At 40.7% G+C, this 23,647-nt stretch overlaps 1 protein-coding gene across 6 annotated transcripts in view; it reads left to right on the forward strand.

Annotated features, from left to right (window-relative positions):
• The window catches only part of Cracd (capping protein inhibiting regulator of actin dynamics), a 357,802-nt gene that overhangs the window by 143,134 nt on the left and 191,021 nt on the right, over positions 1-23,647 (forward strand). For 3 of the 6 annotated variants that reach the window (XM_063240494.1, XM_063240491.1, XM_063240493.1), the window contains exon 3: positions 19,309-19,392. The exons of 2 other annotated variants lie outside the window; for them this stretch is intronic. In XM_063240494.1, the coding sequence (XP_063096564.1) occupies positions 19,326-19,392 (67 nt within the window). In that variant the 5' untranslated portion in view covers positions 19,309-19,325. Of the gene's footprint in view, positions 1-19,308; positions 19,393-23,647 lie in introns of those variants that run through there. One more of the 6 variants, XM_063240496.1, reaches the window with a different exon arrangement.

Genomic DNA, 23,647 nt, shown 5'->3' on the forward strand with positions numbered 1-23,647 from the left:
GGTGCTCCATACGTGGTCCAGAGTCAGTGCTGGAGAAGAGTGGTTGACGTGCGCTGGAGAGGCATTGTCAGGCCCAGTGGAAATAATGACATTTCTAAAGCTTAGATGCATCTCAGTCTATTTTCTACTGCTAAATAGTGTGATCAAAAAATACCACTGTAGGAAAATGGACCCACTCAGTCTATAATGCTAGATGAAATAAACCAGTCTCAGAAGGGTAAATCTTGTATGCTTTCCTTTATAAGAGAAATCTAAAGTATGAATGATTTAAAGGGCAAAATATAAGAAAGATGATAGAAAACATGGAGATAGACTTTGTAGAGATGGGAAAAGGATCTGGTAGTGGACAGAGATGGAAGAAAGGGAAAAAGAAAAGAACTAAATTGTGATATGTATATGTACCAATGTCCCACATATCACAGACACGTAGTAAAAATTTTAAGAAAAATATGGTGGCTATTTTTAAGAAATTAATCAGAGTAAAAGACACACTGCCATTAATCCCCACCCTCAGAATACTCCCTCTTGCTTCGAATATACTCATCCCATCCTTCTTGCCACCTGCTGTAGCAATTCTGGAAGTTGCCTTTTATGAGTGTCTTTAAGTATGCTGTCATAGTTGCCTTCATGTTCTGAATCAGTTCAAATCATTTATTTTAATGGTCACTTTGATTTTGGGGAAGAACCAGAAGATGAATGCTGCAAAAATTTGGTGACTAAGATAGATGATGATGGGCTGTGATGTCGTTATAGCTTGTCTTCCCTTTGGGTGGCAGATGGCAGTAGTATTTATTGTGTTTGTTTAAAAATCATACCTCATAAAGGCACTCCTGAAAAGGACTTCTAGAACTGCTTCAAAAAGTAGCAAGAATAATGGGATAAGTGTGTTAGAAATGAGGGAGTCTTTGGTAGGGATGGGTGGTTAATGACAAGGAGCTTTTCTGTAATAATTTTTAAAATATAAATATTCACTGTATATTCTGATCATCTTTTGCGTAGGGAACACCTGACAAGGCAAAAGTGCGGAGCAAGAGAGGCCAAACTTGCTTGTATGACAAATCAACTCTCAGAACAGTTAACTCAGTGCTGCAAGAAGGATATGAGCTGTGAGGAACACATTCATTCAGTCCATAGCAAATGCTAAGAAATATGTTCTTGCTTTTTTTCTTAGTTTCTTCTGTTGCTTTGCATGAGTGGGCACACGCACACACACGCACACACACACACACACACACTCACACACCCCATTAGACCTCCACCACCATACTAGTTTGCTAAGGCTTCCATAACAAAGTACTGGAAGCCAGATAGTTTGAAGCAATAGAAATTTGTTTCCCAGCTTTGTAAGCTAGAAATCCAAAATCGAATTAGGGCCATCCTCCCTCTGAGACCTATTAGGGGAGATGACACCTCTTCTGAACTTCTGCAGGGGCTTAGCATCCTTGGTGTTCCTCAGCTTGCAGCTGCCCCTGAGGTCTCTGCCTGTTGTCACATGGCCCCCTGCTGTGTGTCTGCCTCTTCAGATGGTCATCCTCTTCTTATAAGGACACCAGACATCCTGGATTAAGGGCTCATCCTACTTCTTTGAACTTCATCTTAACTAATTACATCTCTACTGACTCTGTTTCCAGTAAGGTCAATTTCTGTAGTACAGGGATCAGGCTTCAGTTTATCTTTTTTTTTTTTTTTTTTGTCTTTTTCCTTTTTATCGGTACCGGGGATTGAACTCAAGACTGACTGCTCGCAAGGCAAGCACTTATGCCACTGCGCTGAATCCCTAGTCCCCTTCAGTTTATCTTTTGAGGGGCACAGTGCAACCCATCTCAGCTACCTTAAATAATCCACAGTAGTTCTTACGATTCCCACCTTATAAGAGGAGAGAAGGCTCAAAGCTCCATGCTTGCCAAGGCCAGATCAGTAATCACGAGTCAGGTCAGTGTGATTTCACCATGCTGCCCGTGAGCTGCTGTGCCGCCACATCAGGATGAAGCTGACCAGAACTTTCCTGGCCCTGGACGGGCACTGCACAAAGAGAACATTTGTAGTCACCTGCTGTGTTGCTTAACCCTATGATAGATCAAAACTGACACTGTATCTCCACATTCCCACCAAAGGGAAACCGGAAGCTTTACCTGCAACACACTCTCCAGTAGGAATTTTATTTCACACTTTGACAAACAGAAAACAGATGCTTTTCACTCTTCAGGATATTTCCCAGGGAAAGGACACTGCAGTTTCTGGGGCATGAAGAACATTTTGTGACAGGAATACGTGTTTTTCCCTCACAAAACGTAGGAAACATTTTTTATATATTCTGAATCAGTGAATTTTTACAGTGGAATTAGAGGAATTTGGAAAGCATTTAATATATTTTGCTTTTCAGTATATTTAAAGATGCTTGCTAATATATCGTAGCTTCTTTAAGGCCTCATCTTGAGGCCTACACCTGAGCAAAAGAAGGGTTCACCAGCAGACCTGAACACTCCCTCACCTGTAAGGGCACGCGTTGAGTCACATTCCTGGGCCCTGCCTGGCTGGATAAAGTGACCACAGTCAGCCTGGGAGGGGACAAGGTCATAGTAGGAAGAAACTTTCCTAAGGTCCAAAGCTGGAAAGATTAGAGAAGCAGAGCATGAGGCGCATGGAGCGTGTGGCAGAGCGGCGGGGAGGGCTTGGGAGCAAGGCCTGCGTCTGTGGCTCTTACCCTGCAGAGCTGAGTGGGAGCAGAAGGTGCTGGGAAGACCACAGCTTCACCTGCCTTCTGAAGTGAGGTTGAGCCACGGTTTTGATGCCATCGTGGTATAGTTTCCTTTCAAGTGCTATCTTTCGCACTTCTGTTCTAAACGTGTTTTTATTCTCCATAAACTCTGCACTTCGCTTTCTACTTAAAAGCTGACTCTTTGGATCTCTGTGTTGAAGCATTTGTTCTGCTGAGCATAAAAAGAGTGAAAAAGGAAAATGCTGCCTCTCTTCCAAAGATCCTCTGTTCACTGTTGACATTGGGTTTGATCCTGAAAGCATGTGGAAATCTCAAGGACTTCATATTCTTCTGCTGAATTAAAATGACCCGTTGTCTTCGCTGTTGCTGCCACAGAATGCCACTCCCCAGCCCAGCCGGCCACACTGGCCTGGTGGGGCCTAGCGTGTGATGGACACAGGTGCTCAGCTGACTGGAAACCCAGTCGCTGCCTGGTGACTGCAGATAAGCAGCGGCTGCTGTTGCTGTGAAGCTGCTCAGTGTGGGCAGGGGGTGCTTTGGGTTACTTCTCTCCTGCAGGCACCTGGGAAATGCACTTCTCACCAAAAAAGGCTGAAAGGTGGCAAATACTAGAATGTAGAGCAATTTAATCCCTCTTATCTCTGTGGGGTAGGATCAAAATCCTCCCCTTAGTTCCCAGTAGTAAGAGATTGTGGAACAGTGAGATGATGAATACTTTAATCCTTTTTATATTGTTTTATATTCACACAATATACAATTAATCATTTTAAGGGTGAAACCAGGCATGGTGGTGCACACTTGTAATCCCAGCACTCTGGGAGGCTGAGGCAGGGAGATCACAAGTTCAGGCCCAGCCTGAGCAACTTAGTGACTTAGTGAGACTCTGTCTCAAAATAAAAAATAAAAAAGGGTAGGGCTATAGCTCAGTGAGAAGGCCTTGGGTTAAATCCCCATTATCACAAAAAGCAGAACAAACAAGCAGAAGTTAGTGGCATTTAGTACATTCACAATGTTGTACAGCCATCGTCTCATTTCCAAACGCTTTCATTCTTCCAAAATAAAACACTGTCGCCATTCAGCAGTTACTCCCCATTTTTTCTTCCCCTCAGCCTCTAGCAACCATTCATCTGCTATCTTTATGGATTCTAGAAATTTCATGCAAATGGAATCAAAGTATGTGTGACCCTTTATGTCTGATAAAACACTTAGGTCTGATCACAGTAATTTATTGTTTTCTTCCATAGTGTCATCACTGTAACATCTTTCTAACTGCAGCCCCCAAGAATACCTGCCCCCAAGAATTTCCTTCAGTTTCGTGAGATGAAGAGCAGCTTGAAATTAAGCTCCCTAACCTGAAGGGGTGTGGAAAATTCAGCTTTGTCTTGTTTCACTTCTGTCACAGGGTCAAACCCTCAGCGCCTTCACTCGCCTACCTCCGACTGGCTATTGTTTTAGTGGTCTGAACTTCCATTTGTCCCATCATCCGATGAACCTGTAATTGATATTTTGGCATCAACGTAGTTGGAGATTATATTGCCAGGCTAAGCCTCAAGCATGGTCTCTCCCGAGGGAGTTATGTGACACCAGCCGTTGAAGATGAAAATTTGAGGAATACTTTACTCCCGGGGGCCAGTCTCCATCCCTCCTCCTGGGTGAAACAGTGGCTGCTCAGGGAGGGCCTGGGACGCAAGCAGCAGAGGCTTGAAATGGGACTCCTCTCCCCATCTGCCCAGTGTAACCCGAGATGCTCACAAAGAGGAAGCTGGCAGCAAAGTGGGAAACTGGATGGCAAATAGGACTCTGAGGGGACTGAAATTCTCTCATTAAGTCCCTGTGCTAAGAGGAGCCTGCTGGTCTAATCCTGTAGAAATTGTAGTGCTCGTGCTCAGCAGCAGCCACCTTGGGAAGGCCCCTCTCAGGAGAGAGCCGTTATTACCAAGCACCAGGGGACCACAGTTAATACAGGGTGAACGCTGACTGTCCTCCATGAAATGGTGGGTGATTATCCTGTGCTGTGTTGTGAGTCATCACCTATCTGCTCCAAAAGATCTCTTCCAGCAGCCCCAAAATGCCACCAGCAATGTAACCAGTGGGTTTAAAATGGAGTAGCAGACTGATCGTTAAGGGCAGGGCATTTCTGTGATTTCTTCTCTCTCTTCTTTCCTCCTTCCATCAACAGGTGCAGAGGGTCCAGCAGGCTGTGAGATAAGACCTTGCTGTCCTGGAAGTTGTGGTCACACCCTCGTTGCTGTCTCTCTGTTGTGCCATGTTCTGCCATTGCTCAGAACTCTAAGCGGTTGTGGGCTTATTTGTCTCCCATAGAAAGCAGCTTCAAAGGCCCGAGTCCTTACTGCAAATCTAGTGTGGCCCTAGCCAATACTCAGGGCATGGCAATGTGACTGGACTTCATTGAGTTGAATTCAGATATGTAAACAGATAGCCGGATAAAATGTGATTAGTGATATTTGAGAGCGGTTTGCACAGAGTGCTGGGAACACAAAGGGCAGAGTAAACAACTGCCACAGGCAGCCCCAAGTCCTCCCAGAGGTGTCATCTGAGCCTGCTTGAAAGATGAGAAGGTGTTTGCCAGACAAACAAGGGGGGCACACAATCTCCAGAGGTCACACTGTGTGACCACACTTCTTGGAGGGGGCTCTTTGATCCTCTAAATCCTGCCCTTGCTTTCCTGAATGGAACTTTAGAAAACAACCACTTCTCCAGCAGCTTTAGTTTAAGTCTGAGGACCCTGTAGAGGTCTCTTCTAGAAAACGATAGCCTTGGTTCTTCCAGAGGTTAACGCCAGGAAAAAACAAAATGCCGCCTCTTTTAATATTTCTTTTCCTTATTAAAATAAGTTGATACAATTTTATTTTTGTCTAAATTGGCTCAAGTAGAGCCTAGACTTCACTTCTGTGATCTTTTCACCATTTGAGGAAACATGCTGAAACCTTCCTCCAGAAATGCCCTGCGCTCTAGGCTGACATCCAACAAACAGAAAGTTCTTTTTTTCGCCCCCAAAGAGACTAAAATTGACACCAAGCACAAAAAACCAACGTCAGCCCAGAAATAATCCTCCCTTATTATTTCCTATCAAAGCAGAATCTTTTCGTTCTGTGTGTGCACACTGACTTAGTATTAAGCACTTTGATATGACGGACTAATTGTGAACTGAGGCTCAGAGGTGCAAGAACAATGAAGACCACGTGTCTGCTTCTGATGAGAAGGGCTCCCGGGAAAAGGAAAAAGCTTCCAAACTCTTCCGAGCACTTAGCTTGTAAAGCATCAGAAAGTCAGTCCTTGCAGAAAAATACCCTCCCCAGGCACATTTAAGATAAGACTCAAGTTTTATACATACTTACACATTTTAAAAGCATGTATGTATCATCTTATTGTCAGTTATTTGTGAGAATTGTTGACATTTCACTCGAACTAGGACCCCAATTTATAGTACTGATTATTGCACAAATAAGATGCTGTTTCCTGGGGCTTCATCTACCTCCCCCCGCTAGGAACATCCAGTCCTTGACTGGATAATGCTTCTTGTCGATGAGGTGCTCACAATATCCTTTTGTCTCTTGTCTTCTAGGCAGCAGCCTTGTCCTTACTGGACATTATTTGAATGCCAGGTCCTGCATAGGACCTTCTCAGACACCTCCTCCCCCAGGATGCCCTGAAAACTTCTGTAGTATCTCATTTATATCTCCTGTCCACCCTTCTTCCTCTGTGTCTGTCTGTCTGTCTGTCTCTCTTTCTCTATCTGGCTTATCATTGTTTTTAGGTATGTCATATCCCCTACTAAATCATAATCTCTTTGGAGTCAGTGATATTTCCTTTTTGGTTTTTTTTGGGGGGGGATAATTTGTTTCATTTTTTTCACTTTTTTAATTGTTCCTACAGATTAATGGGTTCATTTTGGTAGATTCATATGTGCATGTTAATATGCTTTGATCATTTTCATCCCCCTCAGTCACTTCCTTTGCTATGCCCTCCCACCTAGTTTCACATTTTGGGGGGGATTTCAATGTGTAAAATACGTTTCGTTCTTATCCATGACTCAATTACCTTCCTTTACACTCCTCATCCTCCCTCTTTTTGTCTTCCTCTTGTCTAGTAAGTCTCTATCTTAGTTACTTTTCTCATTGCTAGAAAAAAATACCCGACACCCAAAGTTAAAGAAGGAAAGGTTTATTTTTGCATACAGTTATAGAAGTTTCAGTTCAGACTCAGTTGACTCCATAGCAGGGCGGCACGGCACGGGAGAAAGAGTTCATGTTAAAGCAGGGCAGGCAAAGGCAGAGGGATCAGGCAGCAAAAGAAAACAATGAGACTGTCACTTATAATCCATCTAGGCTACCCCCACCTGGGATAGTTCATACCCAGACTGTGGCAGACCAATCTGTAGACTAATTTAGTAATCACATACTCTTAATCCCAGCGTCACATACTCTAGATTCAACCACCTATAAAAAGCCCCCACCTGTGACTGCATTAGGCTTTGAGAGAACGTTTGGATACAAGCCACAACAATCTCCTTTCTATTTGTTGTCATCTTTTTAAGATTCCTCATATTAAGGAAAACATGATATTTGTGTTTTTCAGTCTGACTTACTTTGCTCAAGTAATTGTCTCTAAATCCATCTGTTTTTCTGCAGCCTATAGAATTTCACTCTTTGTGGCTGAAAAATACTCTATTTTCTTTATCAATTCATCTATTAATCGATACCTAGGCTGGTTTCATATCTTGGCTTTTGTGAATTGCACCATAATACACATGGGCATGCAGGTTACTTATGGTATGCTGGTGTAACTGCTTCAGATATGTAACCAAGGAGTAGTATGAATCAAACAGTACCTCTATTCTTAGTTTTTTGAGGCATCTCCATACTGATTTCCATAGTAGCTATACCACTTTATATTCCCACCAGCAGAACAGAAGGGTTTGGATTTCCTCACATCCTCACCAGCATTTGTTGTTTTTTTTCTATTCTTAGTGATAGACATTCTGATTGTCGTGAGATGGAATCTCAGTATAGTTCTGATTTGCATTTCCCTAATGGCTAAAGATATTGAATGTTTTTTTCATAAACTTATTGTCTATTTGTATTTCTTCTTTTGAAGAAATACATTTCTTCAAATGTTCCATTCATTTGCCCATTTATTTTGGTTTTTCAATGTAAAGTTTTTTATTTCTTTATGCAAGTGTAGTCTGGATATTAATCTGCTGTTAAATAAGTAACTGGTAAAGATTTTCTCCTGTTCTGTAGGCTGTCTCTTCACTTTGTTACGTCTTTATTACATCTTCTCTTGTGGTGAAGAAATTTTTTAGTTTGATGTAGTTTCGTTTGTTGATTCTTACTATTATTTCCTGTATAACTGGAGTCCTGTTCAGGAAGTCATTGCCAGTGTCTATATTTTTAGCAGTTTGAAAGTTTCAGGTCTTATATCTAGGTCTTTAATCCATTTTGAGTTTAATTTCATACAAAGTGAGAGAGAGACCTAGTTTCAGACTTCTACATATGAATATGCAGTTTTCCCAGCACCACTTGTTAAAAAGGCTGTCTTTTCTCTAGCATATGTTGTTGGCTCCTTCATACAAAATCCAATCGTTGTAGTTGTATGGGTTTGTTTCTGTGTCCTCTCCTTTGTTCCATTTGTCTGTGTCTCTTTTTGTGCCAGTACCATGCTATTTTTGTTATTATGGCTTTGCAGTGCAATTTAAAATCATGTGTTGTGAGGCCTTCAGTCTTGCTATTTTTGCTTAGGATTGCTTTTTTTACAATTTGGGTCTTTTGGGTTTCCATATAAATTATGTGATTGTTTCTCTAGTCCTGTGAAGAATGTCATTGTATTTTGATGAGAATTGCATTGTAGATGGCTTTTGGCAATAAGACCGTTTTGACAGTATTAATTCTGCCAACCTATGAACGTGAAATTTTTCTTTCAGTCTTCTGGTATTTTCTTTAGTTTCTCTCTTCAGTGTTCTGAAACTTTCATTGTAGTGGTCTTTCACCTCTTTGGTTAGAGTGAGTCCTAGGAACTTCATTTTATTTGACACTAGTCTTAGTTACTTCTTACTTGTCGCTGAGACAAAATACCTGAAGCCCAAAGTTGGGAAAGGAAAGGTTTTTTTTGTTTGTTTTTTGTCTTTTTCCTTTTTATCAGCACCTCGGATCGAACTCAGGTCTGCCTGCTTGTAAGGAAGGCACTTATGCTGCCTTGCTAAATCCCCAGCCCGAAAGGAAAGGTTTATTTCTTACAGTTTTTGGAGGTTTCAGTCCATACTCAGTTGGCTCCAAGGCAGGTGGGCATGGCTGGGCCACAGTTCATGGTGGCTGCAAATAGCCAGGCAGAACCAGCAAAAGCAAGACACACCTTCTTCCTGCCATTACATCACATCCTGGCACCACCCCTATGTGGGTGTAGCACTGACACCATCAATCCAAGCACTAGACAATGAACCAATCACAAATGCACAATGCAAACTCATGAGGCCTGGAGGCCACAAACATAAACCCTGACACTTCACCCCTGGCCCCCAGGACTCATGTACATCCTTTATACAAAAGACATTTAGTCCACCTCCAAGAGTTGCCAAAGTCCTAACAGTTTTCGCATTGCTGAATAGTCCAAGTCCCAAGTCTCCTCCAAGATCTATGGTAAACTCTTAACTGTAACCTCCTGTACAAATGAAACAAGGTTAAACATTTCTGAAATGCAAAGGCACAAGATAAACATTACCATTCCAAAAGTTACAAACGGGAATGAATATAAAGCATTGGAAACAAAGGAAGTCCAACATCGAGCAGGATGAACATTAAGTCCTTGAGTTCCATGCTCAGCATCTTGAAGCAATCTGGTTGCAAGCTCCAAAAGGCTTGGGTGATTCCACCCCCACGGCACTTTCAGGGATTTCAGCTCCCACAGCTTTTCTCTTAAATCCTCTCTGCTGGCTTTTAGCAGCTTTCCTTGGATCATCCACATTCCTGGCTTTTCCAAACCTCTGGGGTCTCCACTGCACCTTTGGCTTCACCTTTACATCTTCACAAATTGCCCTCTCAGGGGCACACTGCTTGGCCTTCCAGGACCTTTGCAACTGAGGTGGAAGCTGTCTTACCCTCAGAATTCATGCATTTTCCTTGCATCTAAAATCAGCACCATGTGGATGCTGCCAAGGTTTGCTGCTAGCTGGAGCAGTAGCCAGGCTTTTCTTTCTCTTGGCTGTAGGGATTAGTTGCCTGGATCGCAGGGCTCTGTTTACCTGATTGTGAGGAAAAGCTTCTCTATGTTGCCGCCATTCTGGAACCTCATGTGGCCTCTGTCACCATTCTGAAGCATGGTGCTCTGCAGCTTCTCCTTTGGCAAATTCTTTGATCTTTCTGTTTTTCCTCAGCAATCAAAATCTCAACTCTGTCTTTCCAATCCACAGCATTCTTGGAATTTTCCTTCTGGCCAAACTCACAGTATTGCAAATTATCCTGCTGGGCTCTTTGCTCTTGATTTGCAACATAAAGCTGGCTAAAAGCTCCCAACAATAGCCATGCCACAACCTCAATATTAGATTGCTTTGAAATTTCCTTTTCTAGATTAATCAGTCCATTGCCCTTTGTCTCAGTCTCAGGCAAAGTCTCTGGGCATGAGCAAAATGCAGACAAACTTTTCTGCCAAGCCATAGCACACGTTATGGGGAGTCCAACAACCAATGTAGTCCTTCTTCCCTGCAGAAACCTGCCAAGCGTGGTCTTTACCATGAGGCTTTATATCTGCCTTCTGGTCTCTTGAGCTCTGTCCAGAATCTCCACCTCAGAACAAACAGCCTAGGCTGCTCCAACTCTACGCATCTAGGCAATGTGTCCAAACCTTTCTAAACTCTGCCCACAAGCCATTTCCAAAGCCTCTCGAAAAACATGGTCAGGTATAGTCTCAGCAAATGACCCCACTCCTCGGTACCAAATTCTGTCTTAGTTACTTTTTACTCGTCGCTGAGACAAAATATCTTAAGCCCAAAGTTGAAAAAGGAAAGGTTTGTTTTTTTTTGTTTTTGGACTTTCCTGTATGAAAAAAAGGAAAGGTTTATTTCTTACCGTTTTTGGAGGTTTCAGTCCATACTCGGTTGGCTCCAAGGCAGGTGGGCATGGCTGGGCTGCAGTTCATGGTGGCTGCAAATAGCCAGGCAGAACCAGCAAAAGCAAGACACACCTTCTTCCTGCCATTACATCACATCCTGGCGCCACCCCTATGTGGGTATAGCACTGACACCATCAATTCAAGCACTAGACAACAAACCAATCACAAATGCACAATGCAAACTCATGAGGCCTGGGGGCCACAGACATAAACCATGACAACACTATTGTGAATGTACTGCTTTCCTGATTTCCTTTCTCTGCTAGTCTATTAATTTTAATGTTGATTTTGCATTCTGTTATATTGCTAGATTCATTTATCAGCTCTAAAAGTCTTTTTGGAAGAGTCTTTAGGGACTTTTAAATATAAAATTGTATACCATCATCTGCATGGTTAGAGTGATCTGAGTATGTGTATCTTTGCCTTATTCCTGAAATATTTTCCTTTTTCCTCGACATCTCATCCCCTCTACCCTCACCCCAATACATATCACAATATTAAGCCAAAAAGATCCTCAGAAATGATTCAGGGAATGATTTCAGCAGATGGATTCAATCTAGGTCTATAAATGCAAGAATTCCCTCATCTCTGTTCACTGCCATCATCCATAGATGTTTTAAAACTCTTTAAACCATTATTACTAATAGTTAAAATTCTGAAGAAAGGTATAAAAATATTCTTTAAAATGTTTGTGCTGGGGCTGGGGATTTAGCTCAGCGGCATAAGCGCCTGCCTTGCAAGCAAGCAGTCGTGAGTTTGATTCCCAGTACCAATAAAAAGGAAAAAGACAAATAAATAAATAAATAAATAAGTAGAATATTGTGCTTACATACTTTTGGGAAATTTTATCAAGATTCTTTATTGTAAGACTTCTCACTTAATGAGTATTTCTATTTTTTTTTTTTAATTTTTATTTAAGGAGAAAAGAAAAGAAAGAAAAAAAAACAGTGAAGGGGTACAAGTTATACAGATTTACAGAATAAAAAAATGCGCAGTAGGAAATCACTAGTTAATGGATTACATATTGCCATCTTAGAAATAATTGTTCAAGTCACAAAATTAAAGCTTGTAGAGTGGACATTCCACCAATGATACTGCAAACAGTTCTGTTCAATGATCCAATAAAACTCTGTGATATCATTTTCTATCTTATACTTTTAAATATACATGCAGTTATATAGTTTAGAGCACTTTCTTTTCCTCTCTTTTGTACAGTGACTATTACACATTTTGGGTTTCATTGCTCCCACGGTTCTTGTTGCTTTTTTGGAAGAGAGTAAAACCAAATGTGACATAACAGAACAGAATCGGTCAAGTCAAAAGGGTGGACATAATAGATAATATAAAAACATAATACAAGGTGATCAACAATGGTTACCCTAATGCCTCCCGCTATTTCTAATAGAATTGCCTATATCATTAGTTGTAATACAATTGAACAAAACCGTAAAGAATAAAACCGACAAAACCAAAACATTGGAGACATTGTAGGTCTTCAAAAGTAGATAAAAGTCAACGAGAATGGGCGTTATAATGAATCTCATTATCTTCTCAGCTGATGCCTAAACTTTCGAACCTGATACTATCCAGCAAAACAGAATATAGGAACCTCAGTCAAAAACAAGATGGTGAGAGTAATACAGGGCTTCAAATCGAGATAATAGAAAGTCAAAGTGGGTTACTATATTATATCCTGCTATATTTTTCCCTGTAATTAAATGGGTAAAAATAAAAAAGTAAATAATGGAGTGGAGATTGAGAAAAAAAGAGGGCATAACAGCGAAACAGGGCAGATCAAAACATAACCATTTAAGCAGAATAGTGTTTCACCACCAGCTAATCCTGACCCAAAGATAGTTACCATATTGACTCCCTCCCTGAAGTCCTTGAGTACAACTTCATATACTGTAGCATTAAGTATATCAAAACAATGTAAATCCATTTAAGAGAATAACAGCATTATAGAGTATTTAGAATCGATTAACAGAAAATGAACAATGGTCTCTGTATAATCTCCTTGTCTTTAAAAGGTTTTTTCTTATACTATCGTACATAGTAAAATCCAATAAGATACAACCTGTTTAGACCATTGGAGACAGAAGAACAAAAGCTAGATGAGACTTCAAAACAAGATGCTACTAAATCAGCATTACCTATTAAGATGTCATTTTCTCCAAAAAAAGCTGTTCCTATCATCCAATCTTCTCTGTCTCATTTCTGTTGAGCTCTTTTTCTGTCAGTAGCTGTCAGTTTGTCTTCTTCGTTTTGGTCTCTGCTCTATTCGTTGTGGCCTCCCCGCCCCTATTTCTGGGTTCTTTGTATTTTTCTTTTTTTAGAATATCCTGCAATACTTTCTGTAGGGTTGGATTGGTGGTTGCAAATTCCCCCAGTTCCTCTTTATCTTGGAAGCACCTCGTTTTTCCATCAATTTCCAGGGACAGTTGTGCAGGATATCTCAATCTTGGCTGTAGATTATTATCTTTCAAAGCTTGAATTATTTCTCCCCATGCTCTTCGTGATTTGATGGTTTGTGAAGAGAAATCTGCTGTAATTTTGATGGGTCTTCCCTTGTAAGTGATCTGTTTCTTGTCTCTTACAGCTTTTAATATTCTGTTCTTGTATTGAATTTCTGGAATTTTTATTATTATATGCCTGGGTGTTTCTCTGTTAGGGTTGTAGGTAGCTGGGGTCCTGTATGCCTCATACATTTGAGTATCTTTACCTTTTGCTAAATTAGGAAAATTCTCCTGGATTATTTCTGTGAGTAGCTTTTGTAGTTCACTTGTTTGTGTCCCTACTTCTTCTTTTATGTTCTTAATCCTTAAGTTATGGCTCCTCTTATCATCTTCTTGTCTTTGTATTATTGCTGTGTGTTTCTTTGTTATTTTTAAGAAGTTTTTCATTTCATTCTCCCATGTTTCAAGTCTGCCCTCCAATTCAGATAGTCTGTCCTTAGTTTCTTTCAAGCTGTTATGCCAGTCTTGGGTATACTTCTTGATTTCTTGATAGTCCCTTTGCACCTGCTTCACATACTCAATGCTTTCTCTGTTTTCTCCATCAAGCAATTCTCCCCTCTTTTTCTGTTCTTCCACTCCACCATCTGCTTTTTCCTGGGTGGTGCTTAGCATTTCTCTAACTATTCTGCATACTTCTAGCTTCAGGTCATTGATAACTTCATGCCTGAATTGGTCTATGAGGCTCTCTAAATGGCGCTTAATGTATATTGGTACAGTGTCCACTATTGCCTGATTCTCAGGATTGGGGGTTGAGGAGCCTTTTTTGTTGCTTCCCTTCCCCATATTTTCTGTTCCTTATAAAATGTAATCTTACACAGGAGGCCCGGCTTCCCTGCCTGTCAGCTACAGCTTGATCGAATTGCGCTGGCTAGTTGTTCCAGCTCACTGCTGCACCCCAGGGAGTTGCGGAGGAGGCAGCCTACGCGGAAGTCGGTGGCTCCTCCGGGCCACCGTCAGGCTCTGGGATCTGGGCTAGGCCAGCCTAGGGAGTCCGCGAGCAGCGTCCCTCCGGCCAGGCACCTTTCACCAATCCCGTCTGAGAGGGAAATGCGCGGCTGCAGTTGCCACCGCGCCCTGCTCTTACAGGACTGCCCGCGCCCAGAAAATCCTCCGCTGGAGTCAGACTGCGGTAGGGAGTCAGTTCCTCGCTCACCTCGCCACCAGTCAGCCTTCCTTCCTGCCCGTCGCGTTTCCGAGACCGTTCCCAGACGCCCGTTCCCAGAGCTCGGGGGTCGAGTCTCTCCTTGCTGAGCCGCTGTGGAGGTGGCCGGCCGCCGCGCGGCGGGAAATCCAAGCCGCGGTTTCCGATGGCGCGGAGTCGAGCCTCCACACCGAGATTTTTCTGTTCCTATTTTAGCACCAGGACTGTATTCCAAGTTGGATTCTCTCAGCCCAGTTCGTTCCTGAGTCAGCAGAGCATATCTCTACTGGTTCGTATCTCCTTAGTCCGCATCATTCCTGGCCTCTGAGCCGAGCCTTTAGAGAGCGTTCAGTATTTGCTGTTGTCTGTCCGCCATGTTCTCCAGAGTCTTAATGAGTATTTCTAAATAAGGTCGTAAATAATGATTGCCACAATTATTTGTCCATGTAAAACTTGATGATGTTTTTTGGAACATGTATTGCTTCCCATTGCTACTATTACCATAAGCTTAGTGGCTTAAAGCAATGCAAAATCTAATTGTAGAGGCTGGGTGTCTGAAATGAGATAGTAGAGCTGGTTGCTACTGGATGCCATAGGGGAGAACTCCTGGCCCTGCCTTATTTACCTTCTAAAAGCCTGCCTTCCTTAGCTGCTGCCTGCTCCAAGACCAGCAGAGCAGCATCTCTCAACATCTCTCTCTCCCTCTGTCACCTGTCCTTCCATCATTGTTACTTGTGACTCCCAAACCTTTGGCTGCCTGTTACAAAGGTCCTGTGACTATGTCAGACTCACTCCAATAACTCAAGCTAATCTTCCCATCTCAGTTAACATCATCTGCGAAGTCCCCATAGCCATGGAAGATAACATATCCACAGTCTGCAGGGATTTGAAAGCAGACGTGTTTGAGGGCTGTTATTCTTCCCACCCCAGGGCATATGTTCCTCAGTAGCACTGCCAGTGGTTAAGGGAATCAGCAGCTATTCCTTAGGGAATCCCAGTGGACCTCCACAGCCACCACGCTGTTACTCCTAAGGGAAAATGAGCCCTCGGTCGCAGAACAAAGGAATTTGCACTTGTGATACACAACCATGGATAAGATGTGGACTCTCTACAATGATAGCAATAAACACCACTAAAAACCTGTTACATCAAAAAATTTCAAGACTTTTAAAACCCTATATAATTGTGAGCCTAGTTACATTGAAGGAGGCACACAAGTCATGATTCTGCAGTAAATTTTCTCTCTTCAAGAAAGTGTGTGATAATGGAGTCTTAACTTGGAACCATGTCATGGCTACTGCCCAACAGATTTCATCTTCTTTTTATACAATGGCCAGGAAGGAAGGCATGATACAAATGCTCCAGTAGGTGTTAAATAGAAACACAGATATGAGAAGATTGGCCATGTGAAGAGTCAATCGGAAGAGCTTGACCATGAGGAAAAGCAGAAAAATAAAATGAGAAATTAAAAAAAATAGACTAACGAATGAGCAAATTATTGAAGTCTAACATGTCATAAAAAATTTGTTTTACAAAGCTTCCAGAGAAAGACATTAACCAGGTAATCCAGGAAATCTAAGGAAAATCTAAGGTAATCTAAGGAAAGAATTCAATTTTGAGTAATCAGGATAAGAAGACTCCATAGCTTTCAAAAGAAGTGAACTTTTCTCTCCAAATACAGGCATCAAAGATTTTTGAAATTTCACATAGATTTATGATATTTGACATTAAAGGGGAGTGACATAAGATTAATTATTACAAATCTCGATGTTACTGTATCACAAAGCTATGAGGTTCCCCTGGAGGCAGGAACAGTATCTGGTCAATCTTGGGGACCCCAGCTTAGCTCACAGTTTGGCATATTGTCCTAATGTGTGTTGAACACCAAGCAAGATGATTACAAAGTTAACTGCTTCCTATCCTAGCACTGACTCATCTATATAAAAGTAACTGCCTAAAGAAAGGTGTGTGAAACAAGAAATGTAAAAAGTATGATATGAAGCAGCAGATTCTTGAGAATCTTAAAGGACACATACAGAGATTTTCTTCATTTCCAAAATGCAGTATGAATTGAAAATACAAGTATTTGAGAGTCAGTTGTTGATACTAAATTATAAGACTCATTCTTCAACAAAATTGCAAATTACTATCTATTATTTACCAGGTGTCATGTGTATAATCTCGGGGACTCATTCAGAAGTAGTCAAATTGGCATATACCAAATCAAAGAATAGTTATAGGCAACTATGTTTTATTTAGAAAATCAGGAAAGAAAGTTTCTTCCTTTTAATATTCTAGTACTAGAACCTCCCCTATCCCGCCTCTATTGAGAATATAAATTTGCTATGAGTGAGCTATGACTTATATCTCCTTTTCTATCCTTTGTCTGCATAGTTTGATATTGTGGACTTAATGCAAACTGCGGAAATAGTTGATGACTCAGATTGAATGGAAAAAATACACTAATATGAGCACCATAAAAACCAATATATGTAGGCATAAAATGATTACAACTACTTTCTCACATAGAGTGAGATGTATTGAGTATGTTTTCCCAACTCTTTGCTAACATTCCATGATTAGATGAGTAGATTGTAAAAACCAAATTCACAGGTAATATTTTCAGTACACAGTGTCAGTAGATCTCAAGGGAAAGTACGTAACTAATTCCAGACCAATCCCTGAGAGAATATTTGTAAGTCAAGCCAGGAAATTGTGCTGAAAAGCAATTTTGTGCCATCCACAGCACTGTGACAGTGGTAACAAAAAGTAACAAAGTCTCAAAATATTCAGTTCTTCAATAATACTGAGATTTGTAAGGTTAAGAAGTGCAGAATAATTCAGCTAAAGAAGCAGCTTAGAGATATATAAAAGGATTCAAAATTGTATAAGGAGCCATACTGCTGCCATAGTGGGCTGAGACCCAAGGGAAATAGAGTTAGCTCTTTGAAAGTTAATACTACTTCGATTGATCTGGTCAATAATTCCAGCTAGAGAGATGACATTTATGTGGAGAGTATGTTAGTTGTCATAGCAATAAGTTCTATAGCATTAAGACAGGGTGTAAGTAATAAATTTCAGACTTTTTAAAGGAATAGACCTTTGTGTTGTAATGTTGACTAAAAGTATACAAAATATATTGTTTGATGCTTTTTATTTTCACGCAAGTGATGTGAGTCCTTTTAAATAGTAAGAACTTGAAATGGAACAGGTCAAGAAAAAGGTATGTTGTGTTTAGGGAAATACTTCATACTGTGATGCACAAGTAAGGAGGATACTAATCTTGTTCAATACAACCACTGTTCCAGAATAGGGAAGTTTCCAAGCACAGAGGGAAGTATGGCAAAATATGGCTATAACTATATGGAAAAGATACAGTTGCCTCATGGGCAAAATGTTGTAGGTAACAGCTGATCAAAGCTATAGAAATTCCAAGATCAGCAGTTTGAAGTTTATGGAAATATAGAGAAATGTGATTGACACTAAAAAAAAAATGAGAGGTTGGGAAAATATGACACTAAGGCACTAGGTGATTACTGTACCCAACAGGAAGACAGGTGCCGAAGGAACCTAAAGGCATGAGCTAGAGCAGCAGGTGGCGTTTCCTAAAGAAGCAGAGCTTCAAATGGAAACACGCATAAGGGCAGCACAGGAGAACCGTGAATGGTATCAGTCTGTTTTCTGCTGCTATAGCAAAATCCCAAGGCTGAATATGCACTTTGTAAATAAAACGGGTTTATTTAGCTCACAGGTTTAGAGGCTCCAGGGCAGGAAGTCTGTCGTGCTCTGCCCTGGTGAGGGTCTTGTTGGCTGTGTCATGGCATGGCAGATGGCATCACCCTGGAGTGTGGATGACAGGAAGATACCTGACAGTGAGAGAGGAGGCAGAGTGGGAAGGGGTTAGGCTTGTGGTTTTGTAACAACTGGCCCTTTCAAGAACCAGGGCCCTGCAGAAGCTACCAGAGTCCTTTCCGAGGAAGGATGGACCAGTCAGTTCTCACAGGGTTTACCTCTTTGGATTCCACCAGCGGTAATACACTGAGCACCCAGCTCAGGAGCCTTTCGAGGGTACACTCAACCACAACCACAACTTGACCTTACACAGTTTAAGTGTTTAAAAATTATTTTTGCCAACCCAGGGTATTTTTTTCCCCTTATAACATCTATGAGCATGAGTATCTGCAAGGAATTTTGAGTTATTGGAAAAACAATGCAGGAACACTAGAAAATGGTATTCATGGATTATTGCTGCTTTATAAACTTGTTCTCTTCTCTAAGAGTACTAAGAGAAACTCTGGTACTAAATGTAGTACCAGAATTTAAATCTTTGGATATGAGAGATCATTTTGAAACAAAATAATTGAGAGCTGAGAAGGTTGTAAATTTGGCAAGTTGAATTTTTCTTATGCATAGTTGGGAGATTAAGTAGTTTCATTTAGTGTGAATCTTGATGCTGCTAATAGTAAAAAGGAATATGACTCTGAACTGATCCTATTTTTCCTTTTCAGGTCTGGGGAATACAATAAATTGCCCCTCAGGACATGGGTCATTAATTTGGTGGATGTGCAGTTTTTGTAGACTGTGAAAAGCAATAATAATTTCGGTGTTTTATTACAGGTATCACTGTTTCTTCCCTCTCTTTCATTGTATTACTCATTATATGCATCAACGTGGTGAAGGTAATGTTCTTATGTCCACTGATGTGCGAGGCATAGGATGCAGTTGATAATATCGTTGTGGGACACTGTCATCCTCTATTTCCATAAGCTTCGTGTTCATAGATTTGCATACTGTACTTTTTATTTCAGTAACATTTAACAAAGTCATGGCCACGGAGGAAATTAAACTTGCAAAGAATGTCCACAGTGAGGCTGTGAGTGCCCATGTTTCAGGTATGATTCAAAGTGGCTGTTGTGAGTTGCAAATTAAACAGACAGAAGCCATCTTTTTCCATCTGTTTTTAATATACAAAAATACCTGGATGTACCCTCAAATAGATTATGCAGTAACCTCATGCATCTAGGAAGCATGTTTGCATGTCTGCAGAGTTTTTGTCATGTGTGAGAGCTGTATAGATCCTTAGAAGGCTCCCTCAAAGAACCTGTAGACTAAAGATAAACTGATGTTTAGAATAATGAGAGTAGAGTAAGCATCTGTATTAGTTACCTTTCTGTCACTGGGATTAAATATACAAGGAAGGAAGGAAGGAAGGAAGGAAGGAAGGAAGGAAGGAAGGAAGGAAGCAAGCAAGCTCCCAGACATAAACAGAGCCAAAACAGCAAACGGGGGTGCCAGTCCCCTACTGCACTAAACTCCTAGGGGAGCTCTTTGGTCTCAGTGCCTGGTGATTCTCTCTTTACACAAAATTCTACCAAGCTTCGTTAGCAAATTTTCCATCTCACAAGCACAAGAAACAATACAATTTAAAGAGTGAAGCAACAGTGAGACTTAGACTCACCTAATGAAAAATGAGTTGAAATATGAAAGAAGGAAGTCAGGTGTGGCAGCACATGCCTGGAATTCCAGCACTTGGGAGGCTGAGGCAGGAGGATTGTAGCAAGTTTGAGACCAGCCTGGGCTATAAAGTGAGTTCAAGGCCAGCCTGAACTGTATGGTGAAAGCCTGTCTCAAAAAGCCAAAAAAAAAAAAAAGGAAGAAAAGAAAAGAAATATGAAATAAAGAAAAATACTTTTTTTTTTTTTTTTTGGTACCAGGGATTGAACTTACGACCTTTTGCTTGCCAGGCAGGTACTTTTGCCACTGAGCTAAAACTCAGTACCAGAAGAATACATTTTTAAATAGGCATAATGTTTTAAGGCAGAAGGGCCATTGAGACTGTACTTGTATATTTCAGCTTCTCCTTAAGATATCTTACTGCATCTAAATGTAACAGTATTGGTCCTGAGACATTAAGTACAATAGTCTATTTAATGTATAATCTTCTAAATAGAGAGAATTTTCCATTTCAAATACCCTAGCTTTTGAAAAAAATTGAAGCCAGGAATGATAACTTTGAATTAACCTTATTCTTCACTAATGCCAAGTAAACAAAATGATCCTAATGCAGTGCACTGATTAGGTATTACAGTACCTCTGTTTCTATTAGTAGTGATCAGAATATTTTGAGGCTAAGCCTGGAGGATCACGGGTAGTTCAGGGTCAGCCTGAACTCCAAAATGAGTTTAAAGGCCAGCCTGAACTGCATAGTGAGACCCTGTCTCAAAACCAGAAAACAAACAAGAAAGAAAGAGGGAAAACAAAAATACCTTTAAGAAAATAGAAATCAAAATTCAGATGAAGGGAGTTAGGGAAAACGCTCCCTGTAATACTCACACTAAACTTTGCTCCCCACTCCCCACTCCTCCAGCCAGATGACTCTACAGTGTGTTTGTGAAAGCCAGGCCCCAGTGTAATTTTCTGTGGCTCAGACAATGGAGCTTTGATCACATCTCTCAGGAGGTTACAAAGCCTGTTAAATGTCTTCATTTACTTATTGTAGAGAGTGATTTTTATTTGGAAAGTGTATTTCATTTTTCAGTATATGACTTCTTTTTTTTTGGTCAGGTGGGCTACATCTCATTCGAGTGTATCTCACTTTTTTGGTACTGGCAATGGAACTCAGGACCTTGCCTTTGCAAGGCAGGTGCTGTGGCGCTGGGCTATATCCCCAGGCTGTATGACTCCACTGGTGATGTGTGTCTTACATTTTCCCTTTGGAAATCACAGATTTACTTTGCTGTAAATCTGATTCCTCTGGGCCATTCTACAGTTATTCCTTATTTGGGGGTATAAGAGGGTTGATTTCTCAAGCATTCCTTATTTAAATCCCAAATAAATCTTGTTTTACTTTTAGATTTAGTGAACATACATTAAATTGCCATCATTAAGCTGTCATTTCTTCAGGAAATTGTGCAGCACATTGGCCACAAACTTCAAAGAGAGGAGCAGGCGGCTGCTCCTGACCAGCGCCTCTGACACAGGAGGTTGACTTTCGCACTGAATCAGGGAAGAAGCAGACCCCTAATGATTCATTCCACCCTTCTGTAATATAGTAGTGTTTTTCCATTTATCTGTTCCCTTGGATCGGTTGGGGGATATTTTCTACAAGGAAATAGGAGAAAATGTAGGGGGAAGATAGGAAATCAACACTGAACTGCTTAGTACCTATGGAGGAGCAGACATACGTAAAACTTTCCCCAGAAGAGCTCTTGTGCTATGTTTATGAGTTATTTTTCTTACTTACTGTGTTCCAGATACCCTGTTAGTGCCAAATACATAGGACAGAAAAAAAAAATTTTGTTTAGTCCTCATGTTGAGTTTTTTTTTGGGGGGGGGGTGTTTTTTTCTTTTTTATCGGTACCAGGGATCGAACTCACAACTGCCTGCTTGCAAGGCAGGCGCTTATGCCGCTGAGCTAAATCCTCAGCCCCTCATGCTGAGTTTTTAAGCAGTAAAATAACAAAAGATTTATGCCCTTGAAATAGAAGGGAAAAATAATTGGCATAGAAAAAGCTATACATTTCAGAATAAGATCAAAGTATTAAGCATGGGGTGCTACATTTTTCTTCCAGTGATTCAGATTGGGTAAAGTCTAGGTAGTCATAAATTGCTTAGTATTAGGTAGAAATTTTCCTCTGGTTTTCATTCATCAGGGAACTTGGTATTTTATCAATCTCCTGGTTTTTGTTTGTGTTTTGGTACATGCTTTTTTACCATCACGGAGATGGAGAAGCACTTTGAGAGCAATCTGTCCCATATCTTGTCACACACATAACAGCAAAGCCACTCCTAAAAAGGTTGTCTCTGGTAAGATTCTCCTCACTTTTACTGCCGTGGTAAGATGAACAGAAAAGCAACCACTTGATTGAGATGCAGCCCACCAGAGGCAAACCAAACCAAACCAAAACAGAACTTGTTAATGTACCAAACCAAGAAAGGAAAAGTGTAAGAAGTGCTGGAGTTTGGTGAAAAATACTGTGTAAAACAGACTACTGACTTCAATTTGCAAACTTTTGGTTATAATGGTACCGGTACCCAACAGCACCATTTTCATGCTTTGAGTAGTCAGTTAATGTAGGTTTGAGGAACAGGCTTCCTTAGAACCTTTCTCTACGGCTCTTCTTTAGTTTGAAGCCTTAAGCAGTATTGGTGTGATTCATGCTTCACTCCCTAAGAACTTCCCCTAAAGAAACAAATAAATCAACAAAACAAACAACACCAGGAAGTTTTTTTGCCAGAGAGTTTTCTCTTCCCTGAGCTTAAAGAATGGATCTCACACTTCTGAAAGTTAATTTAAACTTCTGGCATTTAGGATCCCAAGATGAGGATATTGTCTCTTTCCATGAACCGTGTCACCATAACTCAAGAAATCTTCATTTGTTACAGTTTTTATTCTTTCTTTTCAAAGAGTGAAAGCTTTAACATACAGAAGTCTCTCTACCAAACTCATTACAGTAAAAGAATTTCATTTTCATCATGGTGATTACTCTGGCTTCCTTTTTTAACATCTTAAAGGCAGTATTTGTGGCAAATTCTCCCTTTCTTTGTGCTTATTTTCTTTTATTCAAATAAAAAGTTCTAATAAGATAGCCAGAGAGCTCTTCTCCATTTTATTGTGCTGTTGATGAATGGAATTAATTTATTCTCTGTGGCTTTTTAATTAGCCTAGAACTTAGTTTTTATATGAAATAATTCAACACAATGAAATCTTCATTAATCATCAGGTGAGAACTCAGAAGATGAACCAGAGTAGGAAGCGAGGAATGATATCTTTAATGACACTTTCTCTCCCAGTGTTAACACTTCTAATAAACACATCGGGAACATAGGTCATTGCACACAGACTGTAAATTGCTTCGGATGAAAACCACCCAGAAGTTTTCAAATATGCTAATCAGTGATTTCAGTGATACTTGAAGTAATCACTAGATTACTCATCAGATATCATTGCCAAATACAGGGGCCAGAAAGAGTCTTCTGCTGTAGCATTTAGATATTCTACTCCCTTCTATAATTTTTTTTTACACTTTCTTTTTCTTACCAGTATCGGGGATCGAACTCATGACCACCTACTTGCAAGGCAGGTGCTTATGCTGCTGAGCTAAATCCTCAGCCCCACCCTTCTATAATTTTTAACATGAAATTGAT

The sequence above is a fragment of the Cavia porcellus genome, unplaced genomic scaffold (genome assembly GCF_034190915.1).
Source record: "Cavia porcellus strain 051 isolate PalLab524CR breed Dunkin Hartley unplaced genomic scaffold, mCavPor4.1 scaffold_30, whole genome shotgun sequence".
Lineage (NCBI taxonomy): Eukaryota > Metazoa > Chordata > Mammalia > Rodentia > Caviidae > Cavia > Cavia porcellus.